The sequence below is a fragment of the Garra rufa genome, chromosome 22, assembly GCF_049309525.1.
Source record: "Garra rufa chromosome 22, GarRuf1.0, whole genome shotgun sequence".
Lineage (NCBI taxonomy): Eukaryota > Metazoa > Chordata > Actinopteri > Cypriniformes > Cyprinidae > Garra > Garra rufa.
Window position 1 is genome coordinate 9,323,385 of NC_133382.1, and position 26,664 is coordinate 9,350,048.

General features: G+C 39.7%; 1 protein-coding gene across 15 annotated transcripts in view; it reads right to left on the bottom strand.

Annotated features, from left to right (window-relative positions):
• ank3b (ankyrin 3b) overlaps window positions 1-26,664 on the bottom strand; it is a 253,156-nt gene that overhangs the window by 63,914 nt on the left and 162,578 nt on the right. For all 15 annotated transcript variants that reach the window (XM_073827683.1, XM_073827680.1, XM_073827676.1 and 12 more), the window contains 9 exons: window positions 26,185-26,382; window positions 23,812-23,910; window positions 22,322-22,420; window positions 21,729-21,827; window positions 19,449-19,646; window positions 8,410-8,508; window positions 6,948-7,046; window positions 1,246-1,443; window positions 586-684 (listed from right to left, as the gene is read on the bottom strand). In XM_073827683.1, coding sequence (XP_073683784.1) covers window positions 586-684; window positions 1,246-1,443; window positions 6,948-7,046; window positions 8,410-8,508; window positions 19,449-19,646; window positions 21,729-21,827; window positions 22,322-22,420; window positions 23,812-23,910; window positions 26,185-26,382 — 1,188 coding nt within the window. The remainder of the gene's footprint in view (window positions 1-585; window positions 685-1,245; window positions 1,444-6,947; window positions 7,047-8,409; window positions 8,509-19,448; window positions 19,647-21,728; window positions 21,828-22,321; window positions 22,421-23,811; window positions 23,911-26,184; window positions 26,383-26,664) is intronic.

Here is a 26,664-nt window from a genome sequence, read left to right on the forward strand (position 1 = left end):
CAGTTTAACAAACAAGGGATTGATTTATCACTAAAAAAACAACTGTGGATCATTCAGGTAACAACACAGTATTAAGAATCAAGTGTGTGTAAACTTTTGAACAGGGTAATTTTTAATGAATTCAACTATTATTTTCTCTTGTGCACTGTAAACATCTTTAATGTGAAATATCTTATTCAGGTCAGTACTAAATAAAAAAATAACATGCATTTTGTATAATCCCTCTTATATTTGTTAAAATAATTAACTTTTTGCAGATTCTGCAAGGTGTATGTAAACTTTTGATCTCAACTGTATGTGTGTGTCCTGGTATCCGCTACATTATGTATAATAATACCAATAAATTCTGACTTTTTTTTTTTGGTCCTGATGAGGAAACAAGCTTATAAATCATACAAAATTATTCTTTTTAGTCTAAAAAATGCAGGAAGTTTTCTGTGAGAGGAAGATAAATGAGTAGGGTTAGGGTACGGGGATTAAAAATACAGTCTGCACAGTATGAAAACAATTATGCCTATAGAATGTCCCCATAAAACATTGAAACCAATATATTTGTGTGTGTGTGTGTGTGTTTGTGGCCACTACCTTGGTCTCTGGGTCCACTGTGGCACCTTGATTAACCAGCACTTCTGACACATTGACTCTGTCCTCTTGAGCCGCCAGGTGAAGAGGGGTCAGTCCACTCTGACACAGATATTCATGAACAAATTTAGTGACATAACCAAACAGATGTGACACATCACGCATAAATGAAGCATCCATTAATCAGTGTAGGTCACACTTTTTACTAACCAAGCTGATTACAGTCATACAAGACACAGGTGACTTTGGAGTCAACATGGAACAAGCATCCACAAATCATTTTAGTTCCATAATATGACATATTTATTGGATATGAAAAGTTGAAGCTGGAGATTGAAATTCAAATTCACTATCAAGTGCATCTCAAAATATCCTGATAGTTTTTTTTTTCTCAATAAGATCAGCAATGTGTTTTGATTTTTGATTTGATATTGATTTTTTTTTAGCATAATGTAAATAATTATGCTACTACTTTTTTATCAGCATGTGGAAAGTATTAGTAAAAGTCAAAACTGACAGTTTTTAAGGTCTACATCATTTCCTGTTACAAATTTTACTCACCCAGAAGGAAAATGTCACATAAAACTACAAATATTATCATAATGTGGAATATGCTCTATAGACATTATAGACATTATAATGTAACTAAGCTCTTTTTTTCACCTTGTTTCCCAGGTTGATGGCAGTTTCACGGGCGAGCAGGAGCGTGACCATGTCAACGTTGCCCTCCTGGGATGCCAGGTGGAGAGGACTGATGCCCTGGCGTGTCGTGGCATTGGTATCAGCTCCATACTCGAGCAGTGTGGTCGCTATCTCCATCTGGTTCTTCTTGGCAGCTATGTGCAGTGGAGTATAGCCATTCTGGGAGGGAAAGCAAGTGAAGGAGACCATGATAAATGAATATCTATGGCAACCTATATAATATATCAATGATGACAAGCAGGAGCTTGCCCTGGATCCAAGTAATTTCTGAACTTTTAAACTGTATAAATAGTATATAGAATTGGAATGTATTGGAATTAAAAGCAGTCTTAAGTAGCACGGGTATATTTGTAGGATTAGCCAAAAATACATTGTATGGGTCAAAATTATTTTTTTTATGCCAAAATCATTAGGATATAAAGTAAAGATCATGTTCCATTAAATTATTTTGTAAATTTCCTACTGTAAATACACCAAAACTTCATTTTTAATTAGTAATATGCATTGCTAAGAACTTCATTAAGACAAGTTTAAAGGCGATTTTCTCAATATTTTGATTTTTTTTGCACCCTCAGATTCCGCATTTTCAAATAGCGGCCAAATCGTCCTATCCTAACAACCCATACATCAATGGAAAGCTTATTTATTCAAACTTATTCATGTATAAATCTAAATAAATAAAAAAAAAGTACCATTATGACTGGTTTTGTGGTCCAGGGTCACATACATATATGCGAATAATAAAATATATAAACAAAGACATTCAATATTGTCAAAGGACTAAAAAATATCACAATTTCGACATTTTTTGCTTGTCCAGTCCTACACAGAACTAACTTGCATGGCTGCCAAACCACTATAACCACACTAAAACCTTAGATTTATGAAATTTCCAAAACAGAAACATGTTGACAGCTGTGCTTTGCTTCTAACCTCACAAACTGAGAGTTGAACGATGCCTGAAAGGTTGAGTGTACGAAAAGGATCTTGTTTTCCTAACAGCTAGCGAATGCTAAGGTGTCAGCTAGTGAGGTCAATGGACGGCAGTCCCCGTTCCAAACCGCAAGTCAGTTAGTGTTCTCCACATGCCAGATCTAACTGTTCTTTGTGGAGGGACAAAGGCAGTATCTGGGTCACCGTATTTGTTTAGGGTTTACATTGAGAGCTTTCAAAGTGGACAAAACAAAGCAAAGGGTTTTAAACCATGGACACATGGACTTTCTATTCAAAGTTCTAACAAAAAAACTGAGGAAAACAACATGACAAATACAATTAAGAAGATTTGTGAATTAAGACTAAGAGAGAACTGATTGTGTAAATTTCTAGATCTCTATGCTCTGTTCCAAAACATTGAAAAAAAGTGAGTGGCCTCTGTAGACAACATCATATCACATAATAGGCCTATTATATATGTATGCTGTTAAAGTGCAGGTCATATGGGTTGACTCAGAATCCCCTTAATGAGTCATCATATTTTTGAACGTTCTGCCTGTTTCTGATATATGTCACTGGGTGACATATGATTAGCATCATATGAACAGTCTGACCTGGCTACAAACACTTCGGCTAGTTAGTGTGTTTACATTATGTCGAGAAGATGCTGTGATCTGCACTGTGAAAGCAAGTTTTTGTTTTCATTGCCAAAAGTTGATGATGTGAAGAATCAGTGGTTAAAATTCATTTTTTTCCACGATACCACAGCAATACAGTTCAAACTTTTTGTTGTGTGCTCATCATTTTACCTAGGACTGCTTCTCTAATCTTGGCTTTTATCTGCTTTGACTTCTAATCTTTTTTATTTGGACTAACAAAAGTCTCCGAACCACAACCTGTAAGTATGATTGATACGTTGTGTGTACATTTTCAAGTGCTCAAAATATCAATTTTTTTGTGCTAATATCCCTGTTGAAAAAAACAGCATATGCTGGTTAGGTAGGTTTTGATGCTGAGATGCTGGTTTAAACTGGTCCTTAGCTGGTCATGTGCTGTTCCTAAACTGGTCCCTCCTGCTCAGGACCAGCTTACGACCAACACATGACCATCTTAAATCAGCTAGGGACCAGCATAAACCAGCTATAGACCAGCATAAACCAGCTAAGGACCAGCATAAACCAGCTAAGGACCAGCTTAAATCAGCTAAGGACCAGCATAAACCAGCTAAGGACCAGCATAAACCAGCTATAGACCAGCATAAACCAGCTAAGGACCAGCTTAAATCAGCTAAGGACCAGCATAAACCAGCTATAAACCAGCATAAACCAGCTAAGGACCAGCATAAACCAGCTAAGGACCAGTTTAAATCAGCTAAGGACCAGCATAAACCAGCTATAGACCAGCATAAACCAGCTAAGGACCATCTTAAATCAGCTAAGGACCAGCATAAACCAGCTATAGACCAGCATAAACCAGCTAAGGACCATCTTAAATCAGCTAAGGACCAGCATAAACCAGCTAAGGACCAGCATAAACCAGCTAAGGACCAGCTTAAATCAGCTAAGGACCAGCATAAACCAGCTATAGACCAGCATAAACCAGCTAAGGACCAGCTTAAATCAGCTAAGGACCAGCATAAACCAGCTATAAACCAGCATAAACCAGCTAAGGACCAGCATAAACCAGCTAAGGACCAGTTTAAATCAGCTAAGGACCAGCATAAACCAGCTATAGACCAGCATAAACCAGCTAAGGACCATCTTAAATCAGCTAAGGACCAGCATAAACCAGCTATAGACCAGCATAAACCAGCTAAGGACCAGCTTAAATCAGCTAAGGACCAGCTTAAATCAGCTAAGGACCAGAATAAACCAGCTATAGACCAGCATAAACCAGCTATAGACCAGCATAAACCAGCTAAGGACCAGCATAAATCAGCTAAGGACCAGCATAAACCAGCTATAGACCAGCATAAACCAGCTATAGACCAGCATAAACCAGCTAAGGACCAGCATAAATCAGCTAAGGACCAGCATAAACCAGCTAAGGACCAGCTTAAATCAGCTAAAACCAGCATCCCAGCATCAAAACCTACCTAACCAGCATAGGCCGTTTTTTCAACAGGGATGTGATGTATACCTAGTGCAGCTTTAGGTTTCCAAGTAAACCATGATATTACTGTTTCGTTGAAATAGTTCTGATAATTCGCTGCAAACCCACTATTGCTTAAGAATGTGTCGAGTAATGTAAACTGTCAGTTGTTCTAATTACTTTGCTTAATAAAGAATGTAACTTAGACATATTTTGGTTTATAAAATGTGTTGTTTCATCAGTTAGTCACATTAGCACTCAGCTAATGTATCCACCATTATTGTTTTGCTGTGTTTACAGTTTAGCTGTTAAAGGGGTCCTATTATGCTCTTTTACAAAGTCTTTATTTTGTTTTGGGGGTCCACTAGAACATGCTCTCATGCTTGGTGGTTCGAAAAACGCGTAATTTTTCACATAATTGACATTATTACAATGGCTTTCTCCCCAGGCTGGCACAAATGGCTCGATTAGTTCCGGGTTCCACCTTCCGAAAAACCAAATGTCTTGTGATTGGTCAGCAGTCCCACTGCGTTGCAATTGGCGAATAGCTTAGACGGCATTCATTACTGCCACACCCTTTCCCACAGCAGCAAACTAGATTAAAGTGATTCTCTTACGCCGGTTTCACACTGCACGCATAAACAGAACGTAAGCAGCGCATATTTTTTTCGGCGCCCATGTTTACAGATTAAAGCATTCACACCGCTACGCGCGTCAGAGTTGTAGTTTGTGAAAAGGGATTTTTAAAAAAAAAACTGAATATCTCCCTTTGGAGTGGACTTTGAGATTTGTAACTTTGTAGATGTTTTTATGCCCAAACATTCACACCACACACTGGCTACAGTTCAAAAAGTGAAAAAGCATAATAGGACCCCTTTAAACAAAATGTTTTTATGCCATTATTTTAAGAACAGATTGAAGCACTGTATTATTGTTTTATGTAAAGGTGCATCAGGGTTGCCATGTTTTCACAACAAAACCTGCCTAATTGCTACTCAAAACTAGATCAGTCGCGTTAAACCCCAATGAAAATCATGTTCCGGGGTGTAAAATACACGCTTTTTGTCGGGGTTCCCCTGGTAAATTCGCATTCCAGAGCTAAATAGGACACTATTGAGGTTGCTTCAACCCACAGACATCAAAAACAACCGAGGACCTGGCAACACAGATGGTAGAGCTCCCTTACTTGCTCAAGTATTTCTTCTCTGTGCCAATCACAACAGGCGTGGCCAGTTGACCAATCAGAGCAGAGTAGCCTTACAGAAGGGAGGGGTTTACAGACATTACGCTCAAAGCTGCTTCAAACGAACCGTTTCGAAATCATTAACAAATAACAAATGTATAAATGTATATTTTGAGAAAATTACAATGTTTTCTGACCTTAGATGCATTTAAACCTGTTGTAGGGGACTCCAACACAATATTAAGACACTTTAAAAAACCATATGACCTGCTATTTAAAAAAAGTATGCTGCCTGCTGCTGTCAAATTCTGAGAAAAATGAATCACGTACACAGTATAATTCACAGAAAAATCAATTCCAAAAGCTCAATAAAAGAATTCACAATAAGACAGACATACTGTACTGTATAATTCATTAAATATAGACACATATTCATACAAAGTAGGATAGTTTACACCATTGGCTTAGCCACATGCTAACCTCAGACCCTACTCTCTTCTGTACATTGTGATATTTTGCAAAACACAAGTTGCCTATGTTGATGTATACATTAGTCAGTTTTCAATAAGGTTTGGTTAGAATGCTTCTTTAGAAGGCCCACTTACCTATGTAGGCAATAGACAGTAAAGCAGCTCGCTAGGTTTTAGAACAGAGCCTATAATACATTTTTATTACAGATAGGCCAGACCATGTTTTTCCATTGATGGTGTTTTCAATGCAATCAGCTGGAACTTAATAAAAAGCATTTATTCATGTTTTTTTTTAGTTTGCAGTCATTTCCTGTACAGATTACAGAACTGACTGATAGATCAAAGAGAAATCATGACAAACCCCAGAAGCAGGGGTGAGCGGAAATAGGACTGATAATTATTAAAGGCATAATTCAAGCAAAAAAAGTTCTGTAATCATTTATTTATTCCTGAACCTGCATGACTTTCTTTTTTTTCTGTGGTGCACAAAAAGAGTTATTTTGAAAAATGGTCCTGCTGCTCTTTTCGATTTTCAAAAATAACTAAATTTCGTGTTCTTCTGTAGAAATATAGTCAAGCAGGTTTAAACAAATTTAAAGGAAAGTAAATAACAACAGAACTTTCATTTTTGGGTAATCTATCACTTTAAAGAAACACATCACCCAAAAAGGAAAATTTCGCCAAGATTAAAATGAGTTTGTTTTTGCAACTACAACCACTAAGTACATCGGTTTTCAGAAACTTCCTTTTTTCAAAGCACCAAAATGTGTACAAGCTTACCATCCTCAGTGGTTACAGTGGCTGGACTAGAAATAAAATGACGAAAATGATCAAGAATGTGGGGTGGAGGTGGTTTTGTGTGAGCATGTGTGCAGCCATTTGGTTTGCAGCCATGTTTCTTCACCATTTGTGTGTGTGCGGTTGCCTTTGGATGAGATTTGTGTGTAACAGTTGAGAAACTGCGGTTTGTAAGGGTTGCCTGATACCTTCGCTGCAGCATGTGGAGACGCTCCTTGGTCCAACAGAAGAAGGGCCACTTTCTGGTTATCGTAGTGCGCAGCAACATGCAGTGGTGTTAGTCCACTCTAAAAACACACATACACATAGATATACAGCTATTATTGGCCAAGAGCTCAAAGGTGGGGTGTGTGAAACAGGTGCCATCATAAATCAATCAGCTTTTACATTTGGACATTGGAGAAGAGTACATTTAGCCAGAACACATTAGTGAATAAAACCTCTGGAACTGGAAAGGGATAGCATGTATCCTGATAGCACACAAATGCCTATTTTCATCTGGAAGATGTCATTTGTAAAGCATTCACTAGCTGTCAGCAGTTAGAAAGACATTCAGCAGATGGTTTAACATCATGATACAGAATAGATGTAAAACAACTTCTTAAAGGGTGTTTATTAGTTAACAGATGTTGAATACGGAACTTGAGAAATAAAATTTTTGGATTTGCAGATTCTCTGCAACATAAGTGTGTTTATATAACAAAACTTTTAACATTTTAGATGGCAGTGACTGCATTTTTAATGGTAAGAGGAATGTGCATTTATAAACAGTTCTACAAAATATTGTATAAATATTGGATATTGTATACATATTGTTGTTTATACGTATTAAATGCCCTATAAAATGAATGTTTTACATGCATATAGCTGCTTTTATTTAATTTATTTTTACTTGATTTTGTGTTTCATTCACTTCCATTCATACACATGCAAATGCATGAGAGTTGGAATGAGAGTTTACTTTAAGTGTGAATAATATAATAGCTAAAATGCATTAGTGAGTATACAGTACATGTCTCTATTAAAGCACAAATAAAATGTCACATTTTTTGTCTTGCTTCCAGCGAAAATATCTAAAAAATTCTTAAATCAAGAAGGATTTTCTAGATGAGTACAAAATATTTTCTTGTTTAAAATCTGCTAATGGGGTAAGCAAAACAGAAAACAAGATTATTTTGCTTGTTTCAAGCAAAAACGCACTTAAATTTGACTTGTTTTTTTCTAAAAACAAGACGATATTTTTTACTCATCTAGAAAATCCTTCCTGATTTAAGAATTTTTAGATATTTAGGCTGGAAACAAGACAAAAAATCTAAGTAAGAAAAGCATTTTCTGCAGTGCAGATTAAAGATTAGCCAGCGTACGCATGCTATTTCTTCTTTGTGTTAAATTTAATTGGCTTTAAGTTGAGTTGGGAAACAGATGTAAGCATTTTTAGCCATTACACAAAGAATTTCGAGTGTCCAATGCCCATGTCTCTCATCCAAAATCCCTTTTTCAACAGATGCATTGAGGAAAATGAATGCTTTATTTCTTACCGTGGTCTGAAGAACGACCGTGACGAATGAAATGAAGCTCATACCTTAAATCTTGTACATTTTTGGTAGTAATCATCATCCTATAACCATTAGTGCAAATAGACATTTTTACCTTTCCAGCTGCATCAGGTGGCGCTCGCTTCTGTAGCAGTAAGTTAGCAACTTCCATCTTCCCGTATTTGGCTGCAACATGCAGGGGCGTGAATCCTTTCTGCAAAGACAAACAGTTCACACTTGTAAACATGTACACTGAATTAGAAATAGTAGAAAGTAGAAAAGTAGAAATTTACCCACTAGAATTCAATGTCAAGTCATCCATTGTGACATGCAAAATTGTTGAAACTTTTAGAAAACAAGTCATTTCGGGTGGAGTTGAAAATTTGCAACTGACATTGGGAAATCTGGCATTGATCTGTGTTGCACAAGTTTCCTTCTGTTAAGTAACACAAAAGAATAAACGTCCGTCCAGCTAGAGATAAAGAACTCCTGTAACCAATCTGGTTTTGGACAAGACTGGCCGTTTGAACAGTTTTGATAGGATTTACTCAAAATTATGAAATCTAAAACTAAAACAGATTGTTTAGTAACCACCTTTTCTTCATTATATTCACAGAACCTAATAATGTTGAAATTTACTGTTAAAAAGTTTTTCATGTCATGATTTTCATGTCTTTATTTCTCTAGTCAAAAAGAAATTGTGACCCTGCACCACAAAACCAGTCTATATTTGTAGCAATAGCCAAAAATACATTGTATCGGTCAAATTTATTCATTTTCTTTTATGCTTAAAATCATTAAGATGTTAAGTAAAGATGATGTGCCATGAACATATTTAGTAAATTTCCTACCATAAATATATTAAAACTTAATTTTTGATTAGTAATATGGATTGCAAGAACTTCATTTGGACATCTTTAAAGGTGATTTTCTCAATATTTAGATTTTTTTTTTTTTTTTTTTTGCACCCTTAGATTCCAGATTTTCAAATAGTTTAGTATCTTGGATATAGTCCTATCCTAACAAACTACATCAATGGAAAGCTTATTATTCAGCTTTCATAAAATATAAATATAAATCTCAATTTCGAAAAATGTACATTTATGACTGGTTTTGTGGCCCAGGGTCACAATTAAGGTTTTTGAGGAAAACATTCCAGGATTTTTTTTCCATTTGGTGGACTTCAATGAGGATCAACATGTTGAAGGTTCAAATTGCAGTTTCAACACAGGTTCAAAGTGATCTTTCCAATGTGTAATGTGTGAAGTTGTGGATACAGAGCTAGTGCAGGAAAATCTTTTTTTGCTAGATAAGACCCTTATTCCTCAGCTGGGATCATGTAGAGCCCTTTGATGCTACATTACAACTCCAATTTGGACCTTCAACCCATTGGCTCCTATTGAAGTCCACTATATGGAGTGGAATGTTTTCCTCAAAAACCTTAATTTCTTTTCGACTGAAGAAAGAAAGACATGAACATCCTGGATGATATGCAGGTGACTAAATTATCAGGAAATTTTAATTCAGGAGTGAACTGATCCTATCATTTTCAAGTTTTTAAACTGGGGAACTGGGAAATGTTGACGTTTAGTTGATCTGGAGATTGCAGTTTCCCTTTGACTCATTGAGGGCCAGTATACCATATGCCTTAGTAACCTGAACAATTACAGACACAGAACAAACATATCCAGTGACATCTGTGTTATCGGATGGAAACTCTGCTCTGCAGTGAATGGAGCGGTGGAAAACACCATCAATTCATTGTCCTTCCTCAGCACATTCCCACACTGTAACACTTGGCAGGCTCTCAGTGATGTTTGTCTAGTATTTTCTGTCTATCACAATCACACAGTGGGACACTGGGGGAATCTTTTATTTCTACCGCTAGAAAATAGCTGCTGAGTGTCGAGGATGAGTTTTACTGGACAACAAAAAGGTTAAGATAGTTTATTACTTTTAGCAATATTACAATTTACAAAATAAATGTTGTCCAATTCAAACTTCCTGTTTTAGTAGGAAATATATCAACAGAAATGGAAATATCACTTGGCAAGCATTAGGTCTTTAAAGGAGTAGTTCACTTCTGGAACAAAAATTTACAGATAATGTACTCACCCTATTGTCATCCAAGATGTTCATGTCTTTCTTTCTTTCTTAAAATGAAAGGTGCTTCACAATGCCATAGAAGAACCTTTTTTGTCTAAATGGTTCCATAAAGAACCTTTAACATCTGAAGAACCTGAAGAAGGTTCTTTGCGACGAAAGAAAGTTCTTCAGATTATAAAAAGGTAAGAAAGAGATGGTTCTTCAAAGAACCTTTGACTGAATGGTTCTTTGTGGAACCAAAAATGGTTCTTCTATGGCATCGCTGTGAAAAACCTTTTAAAGCACCTTTATTTTTAAGAGTGTAAGACGTAAAAAAATTACTTTTTTTGAGGAAAACATTTCAGGAATTATCTTCATATAGTGGACTTCTATGGTGCCCGAGAGTTTGAACTTCCAAAATGCAGTTTCAATGCATCTTCAAAGGGCTCTAAATGATTCCAGCCGAGTAATAAGGGTCTTAACTAGCAACGATCGGTCATTTATTTTAAAAAATGAAAATTTATATACTTTTTAACATCAAATGCTCATCATGTCTAGCTCTGTGTGCACTGTGTGTATTCGGGTTCAAGACAGTTAGGGTATGTCAAAAATCTCACATCTCATTTTCTCATCTAACTTCAAAATTGTCCCACATTGATGCAGAAGTACCGACCCACTGTTTACAAAGTGGACGGGGAAAGAAGGTCAAATGCCCTTTACAAAAAAAAAGGTAAAATAGCGATGTAGGACGACTTTAAAGTTGGAGGATAGCTCTGCGCATAGCAGAGCTAGACAAGATGAGCATTTAAGGTTTGAAGTATATTATTATTATAGTTTTTTTTTTTTAGAAAATAACCAATCGCTTCACTAGATAAGTCCCTTCTTCCTTGGCTGGGATTGTTTAGAGCCCACCATGAGCACCATAAAAGTCCACTATATGGGGATGATAATTTCCTCAAAAAACATAATTTCTTTACGACTGACGAAAGAAAGACATGAACATCCTAAATGACAACGGGGTAAGTACATTATCTGTAAATGTTTGTTCTGGAAGTGAACTGCTCCTTTAATGTAAGGCATGTATATAATATTTCCTGTCTTGACTAGAGAGAAGAGATGTCTTGTTATCCATGTAATTTGACAGATGTTTCAAACTATGTGTTAGTATGAGTGTAGGCGAGCACCAATCTGGTTCATGGACCTTTATTCGCTGTGAAATGTGGAAATAAAAGCCCTGTGCTCAATAACACAATGAGAACAAGCACTAAACACTAAAACATCCCACATGCAGCAACTCCAAATGATCCTAAACATCATCAGATGTTCCTTAATAATGGACATGATGTCAACATCATGTTCTGTAAAAGCAGTTTGTAATGTATTCCATGTAATGGAAATATAACAGCATACTGCTAGCAAAATCCTCCGTCAGCTATCATGATGGATGAGATGCCCTTTCTTTAATGTGCAAGAGTTGCAAGTCCATCACTGACATTGATTTGCTCAGCTAAAATGTTCAGGGTGGAGATGTAAAGCATTTCATATAGAAAACATTTAGTAAACTCTGATTTACGTTCAAGCCGTGATTTAACACTGCTGGGTGATAAATGCTAATACTAAATGTGTCAGGACGCATGATTTATGCCAGTGATGAACCGCTGTGTATTAGTGTTGGGTTATCTATCTATCTATCTATCTATTTATTTGAACTTTCACAAATCATGTCACACACGCATTAGTTTCCATTAGTTGTTCGCACCGACAGCGAATTGCACCAACAAAATAGTAATTTTTGCAAGAAAGCAGATTGCTTGTCAAAACAAGATGACTTTTTTACCATCTCATTTGTGATCGGATGTTTAAAAAATCTCACAGCCCACAAGCAATGTTAAAGCATCCAGTGCTGTAGATTTAAAATGCTTTTTAATGTTATGTTTCTATATTTACTGTAATGGCCCAACGAAATCCGTTTTGTTTATTTATCAAATTAAATTTGCACAACTCCTTTCAATTTTGCCAAACAATGTGCTGTACAACAGATATTTACTGTTTAAATTAAAACATAGATATTGTTTACTATAGTGATATAGTGTGATCCTTCTTACAAATATTGTTATTGTTAAGTACAGTTGAAGTCAAAAGTTGAATCTGCAAAATGTTAATTATTTTACCAATATAAGAGGGATCATACAAAATGCATGTGAGTTTTTATTTAGTACTCACCTGAATAAGACAGGTTTACATATAGTCCACAAGAGAAAATAATAGTTAAAAACGATGCATTAAGAGCCTTTTTTTTATTTGAATATCAGGGGAAAATTTAACTTATTTTGTCTTCTGGGAAACATGTAAGTATCTTCTGTAGCTTCTAAAGGGCAGTACTAAATGAAAAAATACGATATTTAGGTAAAATAAGAAAAATGTACACATCCTCATTCCAGTCAAAAGTTTACACCCCTGGCTAATAGTGCATTGTTTTTCCTTCTGAAGCATCAGTGAGCATTTGAACCTTCTGTAATAGTTGCATATGGGTCCCTCTGTTGTCCTCAGTGTGAAAAGATGAATCTCAAAATTATACAGTCATTGTTGGAAAGGGTTCAAATACACATAAATGCTGAAAAACCAAAGAATCTGTGAGACCTGAAGAACTTTTCAGAAGAATAGCGGGCAGTTTAACTGTCCAGGACAAACATGGGACTCATGAACAACTATCACTAGACAAAAAATGACAGTAAATCCTATTTTTTCTGACTGGAGATTCCATCTCTGTGTTCGGCATTGTGAAAATAATAGGTTGTTAACTCTAATGAAGCGCATTTAGTTTTCAATCATGACTATTCAGATTTAATTTCTTGGTAGTTCTTTGGGCTGGGCTTGTTCATTGTAAAGTAAAGGGTGAGACACATCTGCATAATGATTAGTTTTACTGAATAATCAATGTAATAAATAATTTGAAACAGCCTCCTGTCTGAGTGATATAACATAACACTTTGTCAGCAGAACGCAGCTTGCATGCTCAATTTATGCATAATTGAATTCATTTACTGATTCATTACAAACGCAACTGCAGCTTGATGAGGGAGGAGGCTGTTTGCTTCATTAAACCAAATAGAAAGAAATCAACATCCCATAACAACCCTAGTGTTACGCCAGGCCAGCAGAGGGAGCCCTTACCCCCACTGACTGTTGCTGCTCCCTCTGCTGCCTCTATGGTTACTTCCTGTTTACCAGACATAAAAGCCAGCTCATCACACACACACATTGCGAAGTATTGATTTACATTTGTGGACATTACTGAGCATTTTTCCCTGTTTGTTTTCCCTGTTTTCATAGTCATAGTCTTAGTCAGTTTATTCCTAGTCTTAGTCATAGTTTTCTAGTTTCTGGTCTTCTTTTCATTGTTTCCTTTGGACTGCTCACCTGGATTTTGACTCACGCTTGTTCTTTGGATTACGCTATTGGATTATCTTTGCTGTTTATGTTTGCTGGTGATCGACCCTGTCTGTTTTGACCTCGTCTAATAAAGCCTTGCATTTGGATCCCCACTCTCAGTCATCCCGTTTGTAACAGAATACTTCGCCACACCCGGATCCAGCGGCTTTATTCACCACCAGCAGAACAACCCATCAAGAATGGATTCAGCAGGAAGTTTGTCCAACCCCGTAAGTCTGCTCTGCTCCATCTTTCAAAATGGCCGTCCCATCGAGCATTATGTGAGGGATTTCATTGCTTATTGTTATCTGGCACCTTACGATGAGACCTTAATGAAGGAGTGTTTTTGGAGTGGGTTGGACACAGATATCGGTTACAATTTACCCGATGAGGACCCTAGTTGGACCCTCGCACAGTTTATTGACTTTGTGTTGTCGCATTGTGGATCTCCGTTCACTGTGGGAGTACTAGAAGGGCCTCAGCACAGGATGTCTGCTAGTCTCGAGCCACAGCACAAGATGTCTGCTAGCCCAGAGCCACAGCACAAAATGTCTGCCAGCCTAGAGCCTCTGCACAAGATGTCTGCTAGCTTCGAGCCACAGCACAAGATGTCAGCTAGCTTCGAGCCACAGCACAAGATGTCTGCAAGCTTCGAGCCACAGCACAAGATGTCAGCTAGCTTCGAGCCACAGCACAAGATGTCTGCTAGCTTCGAGCCCAAGCACAAGATATCTGCTAGTTCAAAGCCTGTTCATAAGACGTCTGCCTTTCAGGAGCCCGTTCACAAAATGGCCGCCTTTCCCGAATCAGCTTTCGGAAGGACCATCCTTCCTGAGTCCGCATTCAAGATGGACACCCGATTGGACCCAGCTCACAAGAAATCTACCACGTCTGACTTATCTCACAAGATGGCTGCCACCCCAAGGCCCGATCACAAGATGGCCGCCATCCCCAAACCTGTTCACAAGATGGCTGCCACCCCCAAGCCTGTTCACAAGATGGCCGCCACCCCCGAACCCGATCACAAGATGACTGTCCTTCCCGAGTCAGCTCATAAGATGGCCTCCTTTCCTGAGTCTGCACCCAAAATGGCCGCTCTTCCAGACCCTGCTCACAAGATGGCCGCCGTTCCAAGGCCCGTTCATAAGATGGCTTCCGTTCCTGAGTTCCCGGTCAGAATGGCCACCACGCCAGAGCCTGCTGCTAAGATGGCCGCCACGCCAGAGCCTGCTGCTAAGATGGTCGCCACGCCAGAGCCTGCTGCAAAGATGGCCGCCACGCCAGAGCCTGCTGCAAAGATGGCCGCCACGCCAGAGCCTGCTGCAAAGATGGCCGCCACGCCAGAGCCTGCACCCAAGATGACCGCCACGCCCGTGCTTGCACACAAAATGGCCGCCACGCTTGAACCTGCACGCAAGATGGCCGCCATACCTGAGTCTGTTATTAACAGGGTGGCTACAGCGTCAGACTCTCACCCTCCCAGGACGTATCAGAGACTAATGTCTAGCTTGGAGGACCCACCACTGCGGTCGGCTCGTTCAGCTGGTCCCTTACTGTCAGCCGAGCCAGCATCTGCTAGCGCCACGTCAACCAAGCCAGCGTCTGCTCACGCCACGTCAACCAAGCCATTGCCTGTGAACGTCATATCTGCTTCTCTCGAACCTGCACCAGCTGCCGTTCCTACCAAGTCAAGTCACGTCACAGTCACTGTCCCTGCCAGGACAAGTCAAGATACAGCTGCTGTTCCTGTCAGGCCAAATCATGTCGCAGCAGTCGTTTCTTCAGAGCCAAGTCAAGCAGCTGTTCCCTCCGAGCCAGGCCAAACCACAGCTGTCCCTGTCACGCCAAATCAAGTTACAGCTGCTGTCCCTGCCGAGTCGAGTCACGTCACAGTCACTGTTCCTGCCAGGACAAGTCAAGATACAGCTGCTGTTCCTGCCAGGCCAAGTCAAGCAGCTGTTCCCTCCGAGCCAAGTCAAGCCACAGCTGTCCCTCTCACGCCAAATCAAGTCACTGCTGCTCCTGTCATGACGAGTCAGGTCATAGCTACTCCTTCACTGCCAAGTCACATCTCCCCTGAGCATCCAGAGCCTTCACTCTCAAGCCATACAGAGCCAACGCTCCCAAGCCATGCAGAGCCAACGCACCCAAGCCATGCAGAGCCAACGCTCCCAAGTCATGCAGAGCCAACGCTGCCAAGCCATGCAGAGCCAACGCTCCCAAGTCACACAGAGCCAACGCTCCCAAGCCCCACGCCCAATGACCCGGAGGGCATTCCTCCGCCAACTGTGTTACCTGTTATGGCTATCGCCATTTTGAGTGTGTGGGCTGCACACTGTGCCCCAGTGGCCTCTTCTGCCCATGAGTCTGCCCACAAGTTTGCTCTGGAGAGCTCTTCTGCACGCATGTCCGCTGCGCCTATACCTCCTTCGGAGGTGGCGTCCATAGCGGAACTTCACGCTCTGCCCGCTCAGCCAAGGCTTCACGCTCTGCCAGCACCGCCAAGGCTTCTCGCTCTGCCCGCTCCGCCAAGGCTTCACGCCCTGCCCGCTCCGCCAAGGCTTCGCGCCCTGCCCGCTCCGCCAAGGCTTCACGCTCTGCCCGCTCCGCCAAGGCTTCACGCTCTGCCCGCTCAGCCAAGGCTTCACGCTCTGCCCGCATCGCCAGTGCTCCCTGCTCTGCCAGCGCCGCCAAAGTTCCCTGCCCTGTCTTCTCCGCCAAGGTTCCTTGCTCTGTCTGCCCCGCCAAGACTCCCTGCTCTGCCTGCACCGCCTAGGTTCCCTGTCATCTCTGTCTTGGCGTTTGGGGCCGTTCCAGAAGTCTCTGTCTGCCCAGGAACCGCCCCGAAAGTCGGTCCTGAAGTTCTCGTCTGCCTGGTCACGGCTATGGAGGCCACGTTCTCCCGTGAACTCTCTACTTCTCTTCTTGCTCTGTCTGCCTCCTCTATCCCTGTTCTCCCCAGGTCCCAGTCCATGATGCGGCCACCTGTTCCGCCCTGGAGGGCTTCTACGCCTCCTGTTCCGCCCTGGAGGGCTCCTGCGCCTCCTGTTCCGCCCTGGAGGGCTCCTGCGCCTCCTGATTCGCCCTGGAGGGCTCCTGCGCCTCCTGATTCGCCCTGGAGGGCTCCTGCGCCTCCTGCTCCGCCCTGGAGGGCTCCTGCGCCTCATGCTCCGCCCTGGAGGGCTCCTGCGCCTCCTGCTCCGCCCTGGAGGGCTCCTGCGCCTCCTGCTCCACCCTGGAGGGCTCCTGCGCCTCCTGCTCCGCCCTGGAGGGCTCCTGCGCCTCCTGCTCCGCCCTGGAGGGTTCCTGCGCCTCCTGCTCCGCCCTGGAGGGCTCCTGCGCCTCCTGCTCTGCCCTGGAGGGCCGCTCCGCCTCCTGCTCCGCCCTGGAGGGCTCCTAAACCCCTTGCTCCGCCTTCGGCTTCGCCCCGGAGGGCTTCTACGCTTCCTGCTCTGCCCCAGAGGGTCGCTAAGCCTCCTGCTCCGCCCTGGAGGGCTCCTAAGACTCTTGCTCCACCTCAAAGGACTGCTCTGCCTCCAGCCCTGCCCTGGAGGGCTCCTGAATCTCCTGCCCTGCTCTGGAGGGCCTTTGCCCCACCTTTTCTGCCTCAGTCTCCTGGCCCCCCCACCGCTCCCCTGGACTGTTTCCTCCTGTTGTTTTTTGGAGCGTCTGGAAGCCGCTCCTTGGGGGGGGGCTATGTTACGCCAGGCCAGCAGAGGGAGCCCTTACCCCCACTGACTGTTGCTGCTCCCTCTGCTGCCTCTATGGTTACTTCCTGTTTACCAGACATAAAAGCCAGCTCATCACACACACACATTGCGAAGTATTGATTTACATTTGTGGACATTACTGAGCATTTTTCCCTGTTTGTTTTCCCTGTTTTCATAGTCATAGTCTTAGTCAGTTTATTCCTAGTCTTAGTCATAGTTTTCTAGTTTCTGGTCTTCTTTTCATTGTTTCCTTTGGACTGCTCACCTGGATTTTGACTCACGCTTGTTCTTTGGATTACGCTATTGGATTATCTTTGCTGTTTATGTTTGCTGGTGATCGACCCTGTCTGTTTTGACCTCGTCTAATAAAGCCTTGCATTTGGATCCCCACTCTCAGTCATCCCGTTTGTAACACCTAGTAAAAACGTAATAGATTTAAAATGCATTTATTTTATACTAAGTATAGTTCAAGTCTATAAACATATTTACTAACACATCACTTGAGACTTACTGATATAAAAATTGTAATTAAACTTTATTTGGAGTACCACTTGTGCACAATACACATTATTTAATAGTAAGCCTAAAATATGTTTTAATGTCACTATTGATGAGGACTGTATAATCTTTAAATAATATCAGTCTTTAAATGCAAAATATTTAAAGTGTACCTAAAGTATAATTGCAATAGTTCCACTTTAGCACAATCAAATATACTTAAGTATATCTTTAATAGTTGGACTTCAGCATTACTTCCGCACAATTAAAGTGCATTAAATACAAAATTAGTTGTTCTAATTTTACAGAGTCCAATTGCAGGGTATTTTTATTAAGTGCATATACTATGTAAATGTATTTGTAGTTTACTATAAATGTATAAATAAATATATTTTAAATACATTTTAGTATATTTATTTTTCATTAGGGATGGGATCTCACATGGTGGCAAACTTGTGGAATGGATGCAATCAAACAATCTTGTTTAAAAAAATGACAAGTGGAACGAGACCATAGGAAATAGCGAGAAAGACTCGCTGAACAGGACAAAGTGGATCAGTTTAATAGTCCGATCAAAGTAAGATCTATTTTGATTCACTGAAACCACATAAACATTTGACTATTTGAAATAAAATACATTTCTGAAACAAGATATACCATAGAAATATGATGCATTTTAATACTATGACCAAGGGATCGTTAAAATTGGCGAATGCTATTTTCTTTCTCAACTTGTATGTATTTCCTGAAACAGTGTTAATTGAAAAAGGAAGTTGAGATTGGACATACTGATGGGTTCACCCTTTTATATTTTGCCTAAATAATATCCAATATTTATATTACAAGTTAACATATTACAAATATGAAATATTACAAATAAACATTTTGTTTGTGAGAGTCTAGTAAGATCACATACTTTTTTACTGTATAAACTGTGCTCAGATTGCATAATTTCTTGGACAACGATGAGGGAGGATAACCGATTATCCGAACAATAAATATTTCTCAAATTGAACATTTTCTGTGGACAAAAGTGCTGTTGGATGTTTTTCACTGGATGCTTGTCATTTTCAGCACAATTTGTTCTAGTGTGACAGATTGGATTCATCTCACAATAGAAACGTTTTAAGTCCTGCATGTTTTCATTTGTACTATAATGCAAAACATAGATGGAATACTGCTGCTAAACCCTTAGATCTTTGAAAAGCTATTATTTGTCAACTTTCATTTTCATTTTCGGACAGTACACTCTCAGAAAAATGGTAAATGGTTTGCCACTTATCACAGCTTTTATACCTTTTATAGAGTGTACTATATAGTAAATATAAACAAAAGCATCAAGAGGTTAAAAATAGCCTAGTTGGCAGTCAAATCTTCCCAAATAACGAGCAACAAGTTTTATGAATTGTCCTTTGTTGGTGTGACTGACCTTGGTAGTGATGCCAAGAGATGCTCCGTTGTCCAGCAGGATGGATGCCACGTCTTTGTGTCCTTCGCGAGCGGCCAGGTGGAGCGGCGTGTATCCGGATGTGGTGGTGGTGTCAGGTGAAGCCCCATGTTGCAGTAACTGCTGGATTATGTCTGGTTTTCCTAGACGACTGGATATATGCAGCGGGGTCTGATCATCCTACACACACAAACACACACCCATATAAGACCTTTATGCTAGACCTTTTTGATTTTCCATGCAGGGTTGCAGAACTCAATTAAATGAGGCAATGCTAAAGAGGACTTTCAACAGTCTTCAATGTAACCGCAAACAAACAAGCAACTGTTTCTTATTAGTATAGATTGACTGCATTGCATTCCACAGCTATTACGCTCCACTTTGAATAATACAGTAGTTTCACCACACTGGTTCATAACACTGTGTGGGATTAGGAAAAACCTAATTTTACAAGCATGTTTCATTTACACACTTACATCACAGATGGTACTTGACTATTGTACTTTTCCATATACTGTGGTTAATGCTTGACTAGAATTTTCAAACCAGATTTTCTGAAGAAAGTTTCTGCTTTGCAGTTTCCAAGGTTTTCTAGATCATTGCCAGGATAGTGCTATGTGGTTTCTAAGGTGTTCTTTGTGGATTTGAAGGAATAGTTCACCCAAAAATCTAAATTCTGTCATCAATTACTCATCCTTATGTCATTCCAAACCCGTAATGAGTGAAATAAGTATTTGATCCCCATCAATCAGCAAGATTCTGGCTCCCAGGTGTCTTTTATACAAGTAACAAACTGAGATTAGGAGCACTCTTTTAAAAGGAGTCTAATCTCAGTTTGTTACCTGCATAAAAGACACCTGTCCACAGAAGCAGTCAATCAATCAGATTCCAAACTCATGACCAAAGAGCTGTCTAAGGATGTTAGGGACAAGATTGTAGACCTACACAAAGCTATCGTCAAGTAGCTTGGGGAGAAGGTGACAACATTGGTGCGATTATTTGCAAATGGAAGAAACAAAAAATAACTGTCAATCTCCCTCGGCCTGGGGCTCCATGCAAGATCTCACTTCGTGGAGTTTCAATGATCAAGAGAACGGTGAGGAATCAGCCTACAACTACTCAGGAGGATCTTGTCAAAGATCTCAAGGCAGCTGGGACCACGGACACCAAGAAAACAACTGGTAACACACTGCACCGTGAAGGACTGAAACCTGCAGAGCCTGCAAGGTCCCCCTGCTCAAGAAAGCACATGTATAGGTCCATCTAAAGTTTTCCAATGAACATCTGAATGGTTCAGAGGAGAACTGGGTGAAAGTGTTGTGGTCGGATGAGACCAAAATCAAGCTCTTTGGCATTAACTCAACTCGCTGGAGGAGGAGGAATGCTGCATATGACCCCAAGAACACCATCCCCACCATCAAACATGGGGGCAGGACAACTGCATCACATCAAAGGGACGATGGATGGGGCCATGTACCGTCAAATCTTGGGTGAGAACCTCCTTCTCTTTAAAATGGGTCGTGGATGGGTATTCCAGCATGACAATGACCCAAAACACACGGCCAAGGCAACAAAGGAGTGGCTCAAGAAGAAGCACATTAAGGTCCTGGAGTGGCCTAGCCAGCCTCCAGACCTTAATGCCGTAGAAAATGTGGAAGGAGCTGATGGTTTAAGTTGCCAAATGTCAGTCTTGAAACCTTAATGACTTGGAGAGGATCTGCAAAGAGGAGTGGGACACAATCCTTCCTGAGATGTGTGCAAACCTGGTGGCCAACTACAAGAAACTTCTGACCTCTGTGATTGCCAACAAGGGTTTTACCACCAAGTACTAAGTCTTGTTTTGCAAATCATTCAAAACTTTTTTAAAATGCATTTTTCTGTCTTTTTTGCTGTTATTCTGTCTCTCACTGTTTAAATAAACCTACCATTAAAATTATAGACTGATCATTTCTTGGTCAGTGGGCAAACATACAAAATCAGCAGGGGATCAAATAATTTTTTCCCTCACTGTATGTGAACGTTAGGGTGTTCTGATTGGTTGCATTGTGACTCAAGTCAAAAGACCCCAAACTCATATCTCTCTCAAGGCCTTCATTCAATGCAAATGGGATTTGTTTGACCTGTTTTATCATCTGCCAGACAATAAATATAAATCTACTCACTCTGAAAAACAACATCACACCTTTCCTCAACAAGCTGCAAAATTGGAGCAAACTACTTGCCGAACTTTAAACACCACTAATAAAGCAGCACATCACTCACCTTGGCTTTGGCGTCCACATCTGCTCCATTCGCCACCAGGAATTTCACCACGTTTGCCTGTCCTGCCCTGGCAGCCATATGGAGCGCCGTCTCTCCTCTCTAAAACACACACAGAGAAAGCTTCTGGAAAAAAGGTACAACTGTGTTTGGACAGTAAGCCTTTGTCTGTGTCTTTTATCAGATTCGGCCCCTCTGCCCAAACCGTCTTGCTTTCTTTTGACTGCCTCAATGAGTTGCACCCCAACAAAAGCGCGTTTCTACGGTAACAGCAACTCTGTTGGCCCACCGTCTGTCTGATGGAGAACAGTCGAGCATGATTACAGTCTGACTGTACTCTAATTACAGTAGACTGAAGAGTTCCAACCTGCGGTCAGACGTATGTTTAAGCACATGGACAGAGACTGTTATTACCCTAAAAGGCTTTATGAAACAGGAGACCAAACCAATGTGGCAAGCAATGACACGTTCCAAAGTGGAACACGGCTGGCCTCTGGGGCTTCTCTGAAATGTTTTGTTTTGCTTTATTTTTTTCATTATTAAAATGAAACTCGTATAGTTTGTTTGCTGGTGGGGCTGAAGATGCATGTACTCACCACATTCATCGCGTTAGGAGACGCTCCGTGATTTGTCAACTGAGTCACAATGTTTTCATGGCCCATAAAAGCGGCCACATGAATCGGCGTGAGTCCAGACTGCCAGAGACACAGAAATATGCAGCTTTGAAGCACTGGGAACTGCATGCTAAAGCAAATATTACCTCATTTCAAATCGCACATGTTGTTTTTAAAAACAACAGGATAATTGATTAAAACACTTCACATCTAAGTCGATTGTAAAATGCTTCATTGCTATGTATGAAAACCTATTTCTGCCTGAAAGATAACTGTAAAATAAAATCACAATGTGAGATATAAAGCTGTAAAGGCTGAGAAATAAACTTGCAGTTGTAAGGTACTTTATAAAGTCGCAATTACAAAAAAATACTCACAATGACTAGAAACAACTGCAAGATTCAAAGCAACACATTGTGAGTTTAAAAGTAGAAATTATAAGAAACTAAGATGTCGTTTTGATATATGTGATCCTGAACCACAAAACCAGTCTTAAGTAGCACAGGTATATTTGTAGCAATAGCCAAAAATGCATTGTATATGTCAAAAGTATCGATTTTTCTTTTATTTCAACAAATCACTTGAATATTAAGATCATGTTCCATGAAGATATTTTGTAAATTTCCTACTGTAAATATATTAAAACTTAATTTTTGATTAATATGCATTGCTAAGAACTTAATTTGGACAACTTAAAAGGCGATTTTCTCAGTATTTAGATTTTTTTTGCACCCTAAGATTTTAGATTTTCAAAAAGTTGTAAACTAACAAACAACACATCAATACAGAAAAAAAGAATCAGCTTTCAGAATATGTATAAATCTCAATTTCACAAAATTGACTTTTATGACTGGTTTTGTGGTCCAGGGACACATATAAAGTCACATTGCGAATTATAAATGGACACTGTGAGTGTTCAAGTTGCACTGTCAAACATGAGATATATAAACATGGCAGATATATCAGACAACTGTGAGCTATAAAGTTGCCAAAAAGTTTTTTGAGACATAAACAGACTTTGTAATGTCATTTAACAGCACAAGACTTTCATCTGGGGTGTATGGACAATCAGAAAAGTAGGAGGGATGCTTTATAAACCTTATCAACTTTGCTCATGAATATTAATTAGGTGACATAACATTTATATTTGGCTGATTTTGTAAATTGCAGGTAAATGGGCCGTTGCCATTGTGAAAATTACCACTAAAGCTCGCTTGTTCTGAAAACGCAGCTGGCTGGTCTTAAAAGTCATAGTTCATCATTTACAAGCCAATTAAAACTCTAAAGAAGTACTCATGTGCTGAAAAGTAGGAGAGACAAATGTCTCTCTATTTATAATGGTTTTCACACACAACAGCCAACATTTCTTACAAAAACTTAAGCAATCTTTGTTGCATTCAGAATTGTTCATTAAAATAGACCAAAGTGCAAGCTCTGCAAATAGATATTAAGCAAAACTCTTGCTCTCTCACCTCAGTCACAGCCTGAATGGACGCTCCGTGTTTCAGCAGCAGCTCCATCACTTTAATCCTGTTCTTCTTGCAGGCGATATGAAGTGGTGTAAAACCATTCTACAGAGAGAAAACAAGATTGCTGTGGTTTTTACTCCAGCTTAGTAAAATAATCTAGTTGCTTTTTGTGCATAACCAGATGACTGAAGAGTTAACAAAGCTTTGTTTCCAGACGAATGAAAACACGTGGCTCCTGCAGCTCAATGCTTGGCAGACTTGTCTTTCTACAGTTTTCTTTCTTTCTTCCTTTTTCCTCATAAACTGCAGCGACACGCCCGTTCTCTAACCATTACTTCAGAGCATGACAGTATTCACTGCGCTCTGTGCCAAAAGGGGCTTTTTACAGATCGCCATGGCACTGTGCAGAAACAAAGCATGTTACATGCCAAAGCCTTCCCTCAAAGAGCTCACATATTAAATTTTGGAGGGTACCATTCTAAAGTGGAAGCCAAAGGGAGGGGAGAGGGAATTCTGGGATTTTACGAGACTAGTAAGCTTTGTTTTTTTACCTCAGTGTAACATATTTAAGTAGGACGTTTTTCTGAATAAACATCAATATGGAGTAACATTTCTCTTGGCCAGGGTTTGGGTTCAGACTAGTAACATCTGATGCATACAGTGGACACAAAGCTGGAAAGATTTTTTTTTTTTTTGACTTGCTGATTGGATACCATAAAAAATTAAAATGTAAACACACATCATTTGTCAAAACATATTATTGCATTACTGGAGTACATTTTAAAAGAAAATACTACTTCAGGTCTGCTACTTCAAAATCTCACACTTAATTCAATGTGTTACTTGCTGTTTCTTTGTAAAAGAAATGTCAAAACGCAATTTCTGAGTGAAAATAGTTTTTACATCAATCTTTTTTCAGTGTATTGCAGGGTCAAAAAATAACTTTTCCATTAAGGAGCATTTTTTACATTTGTGAGGGCAATTTTTATTTACACAATTACTTCAATATTTTAAACAGTTGTCAATGTTTAAAATCAAAATTTTACATATAGGACATCATAGGGCTGCAATACTATGACAAAAATCATTATTGTAGATGATTACTTTTTATATTGTAATAATGATTATTAATATCAAGATAAAATACAGTATAAAAAAAAAATTGTTTTGTGTCTGCGTTTTAGGCACATCACATTCCGGCTTCAAAAACATGTTGGTCCAGATTTTTTGTCTTGTTTCCAGCCAAAATATCTAAAAATTCTTAAATCAAGAAGTTTTTGCTTAGACCAAGCTAAATAATCTGCCAACAGAGTAAGAATTTTTTTTTTTTATTTCAATCAGAAAACAAGATTATTTTTTCTTACCCCACTGGCAGATTATTTTGCTTTTTTCAAGCAAAATTGCACTTGTTTTTTTTCTTCTGAAAACAAGTTAATAATTTTTACTTGTCTAGAAAATCCTTCTTGATTTAATAATTTTTTGATATTTTGGCTGGAAACAAGACAAAAAATGTAAGTAAGAAAAGCATTTTTTGCAGTGTAGCCATTGACCTCAATAGCATTTTTCCATACTATGGAAGTCAATAGCTACTGCTGACTGTTTGGTTACCATCATTCTTCAAAATAACTTCTTTTTCACTCAACAGCTCAAAGAAACTTATACAGGTTTGGAACAAATTGAGGATTAAAAAAAACATGCATTAAGAGCCGGGGGGTGAAAACTTTTAGAATTTGAGAATCAGGGTAAATTATCTTATTTTGCCTTCTGGGAAGCATGTAAGTATCTACTGTAGCTTCTGAAGGCTATTTCTAAAAAAAAAAAAAAAAAATCATATTTAGGCAAAATAAGAAAACTGTACACATTTCCATTCTGTTCAAAAGTTTTCACCCCCGGCTCTTAAGGCATCGTTTTTCCTTTTGGAGCATCAGCGAGCGTTTGAACCTTCTGAAATAGTTGCATATGAGTCCCTCAGTTGTCCTCAGTGTGAAAAGATGGATCTCAAAATCATACAGTCATTGTTGGAAAGGGTTCAAATACACAATTTGTGGGACCTGAAGGATTTTTTCTGAAGAACAGCAGGCAGTTTAACTGTTCAGGACAAACAAAGGACTCATAAACAACTATCACTAAACAAAAACAAAAAAGAACATGTAAAATATCTTATTCAGGTCAGTACTAAATAAACAATAACATGCATGTCAAATAATTAACATTTTGCAAATTCTGAAAGGGGGGTGTAAACTTTTGACCTCAACTGTATATAATAAGCTGTAAAGTGTACCAGACCTCATACATAGCCAAAGGTCATTTAGTTTGTTAGACAGGATCAAAAAGATGCTGATCCTGGTACATCCAACTTGTTAACACAAGACTCACCAGTGCTTTGGCATTAGGATTGGCCTTCTTGTCCACAAGGACCTTGGCAACTTTATAGTGTCCGCAGTGTGCAGCGACATGCAGGGCGGTCAGGTAATCATTGGTGACGTCGTCCACGGGCACTTCATGATGTAGCAAAAGCTGAACGCAGTTCAGATGATCTCCTTGCGTGGCCATGTGCAACGGTGAAAGGCCGTTCTGTTGAAACGCAACAATTCGGGTTATGGTGAAATCAAATAACTGATGAACTTTCACTTCTCTATTCTCTACTTCTCCACTTGGCACCTTGTAGGAATCACAGATGGATCACATCTAAAGGAGTTTTTCATCTTTCTAAGAATTCAGTGAAGAAAAGAGTAAACTTTGAAAATCTAATAGAGCCATAATCCCCCCTCAAAAAGGACATCTGGGGTAAAAGAACAGTGAGAGTGCATTTATACGTCACTATTTGTACTAAAACAATTGCTCCATTGTGACACT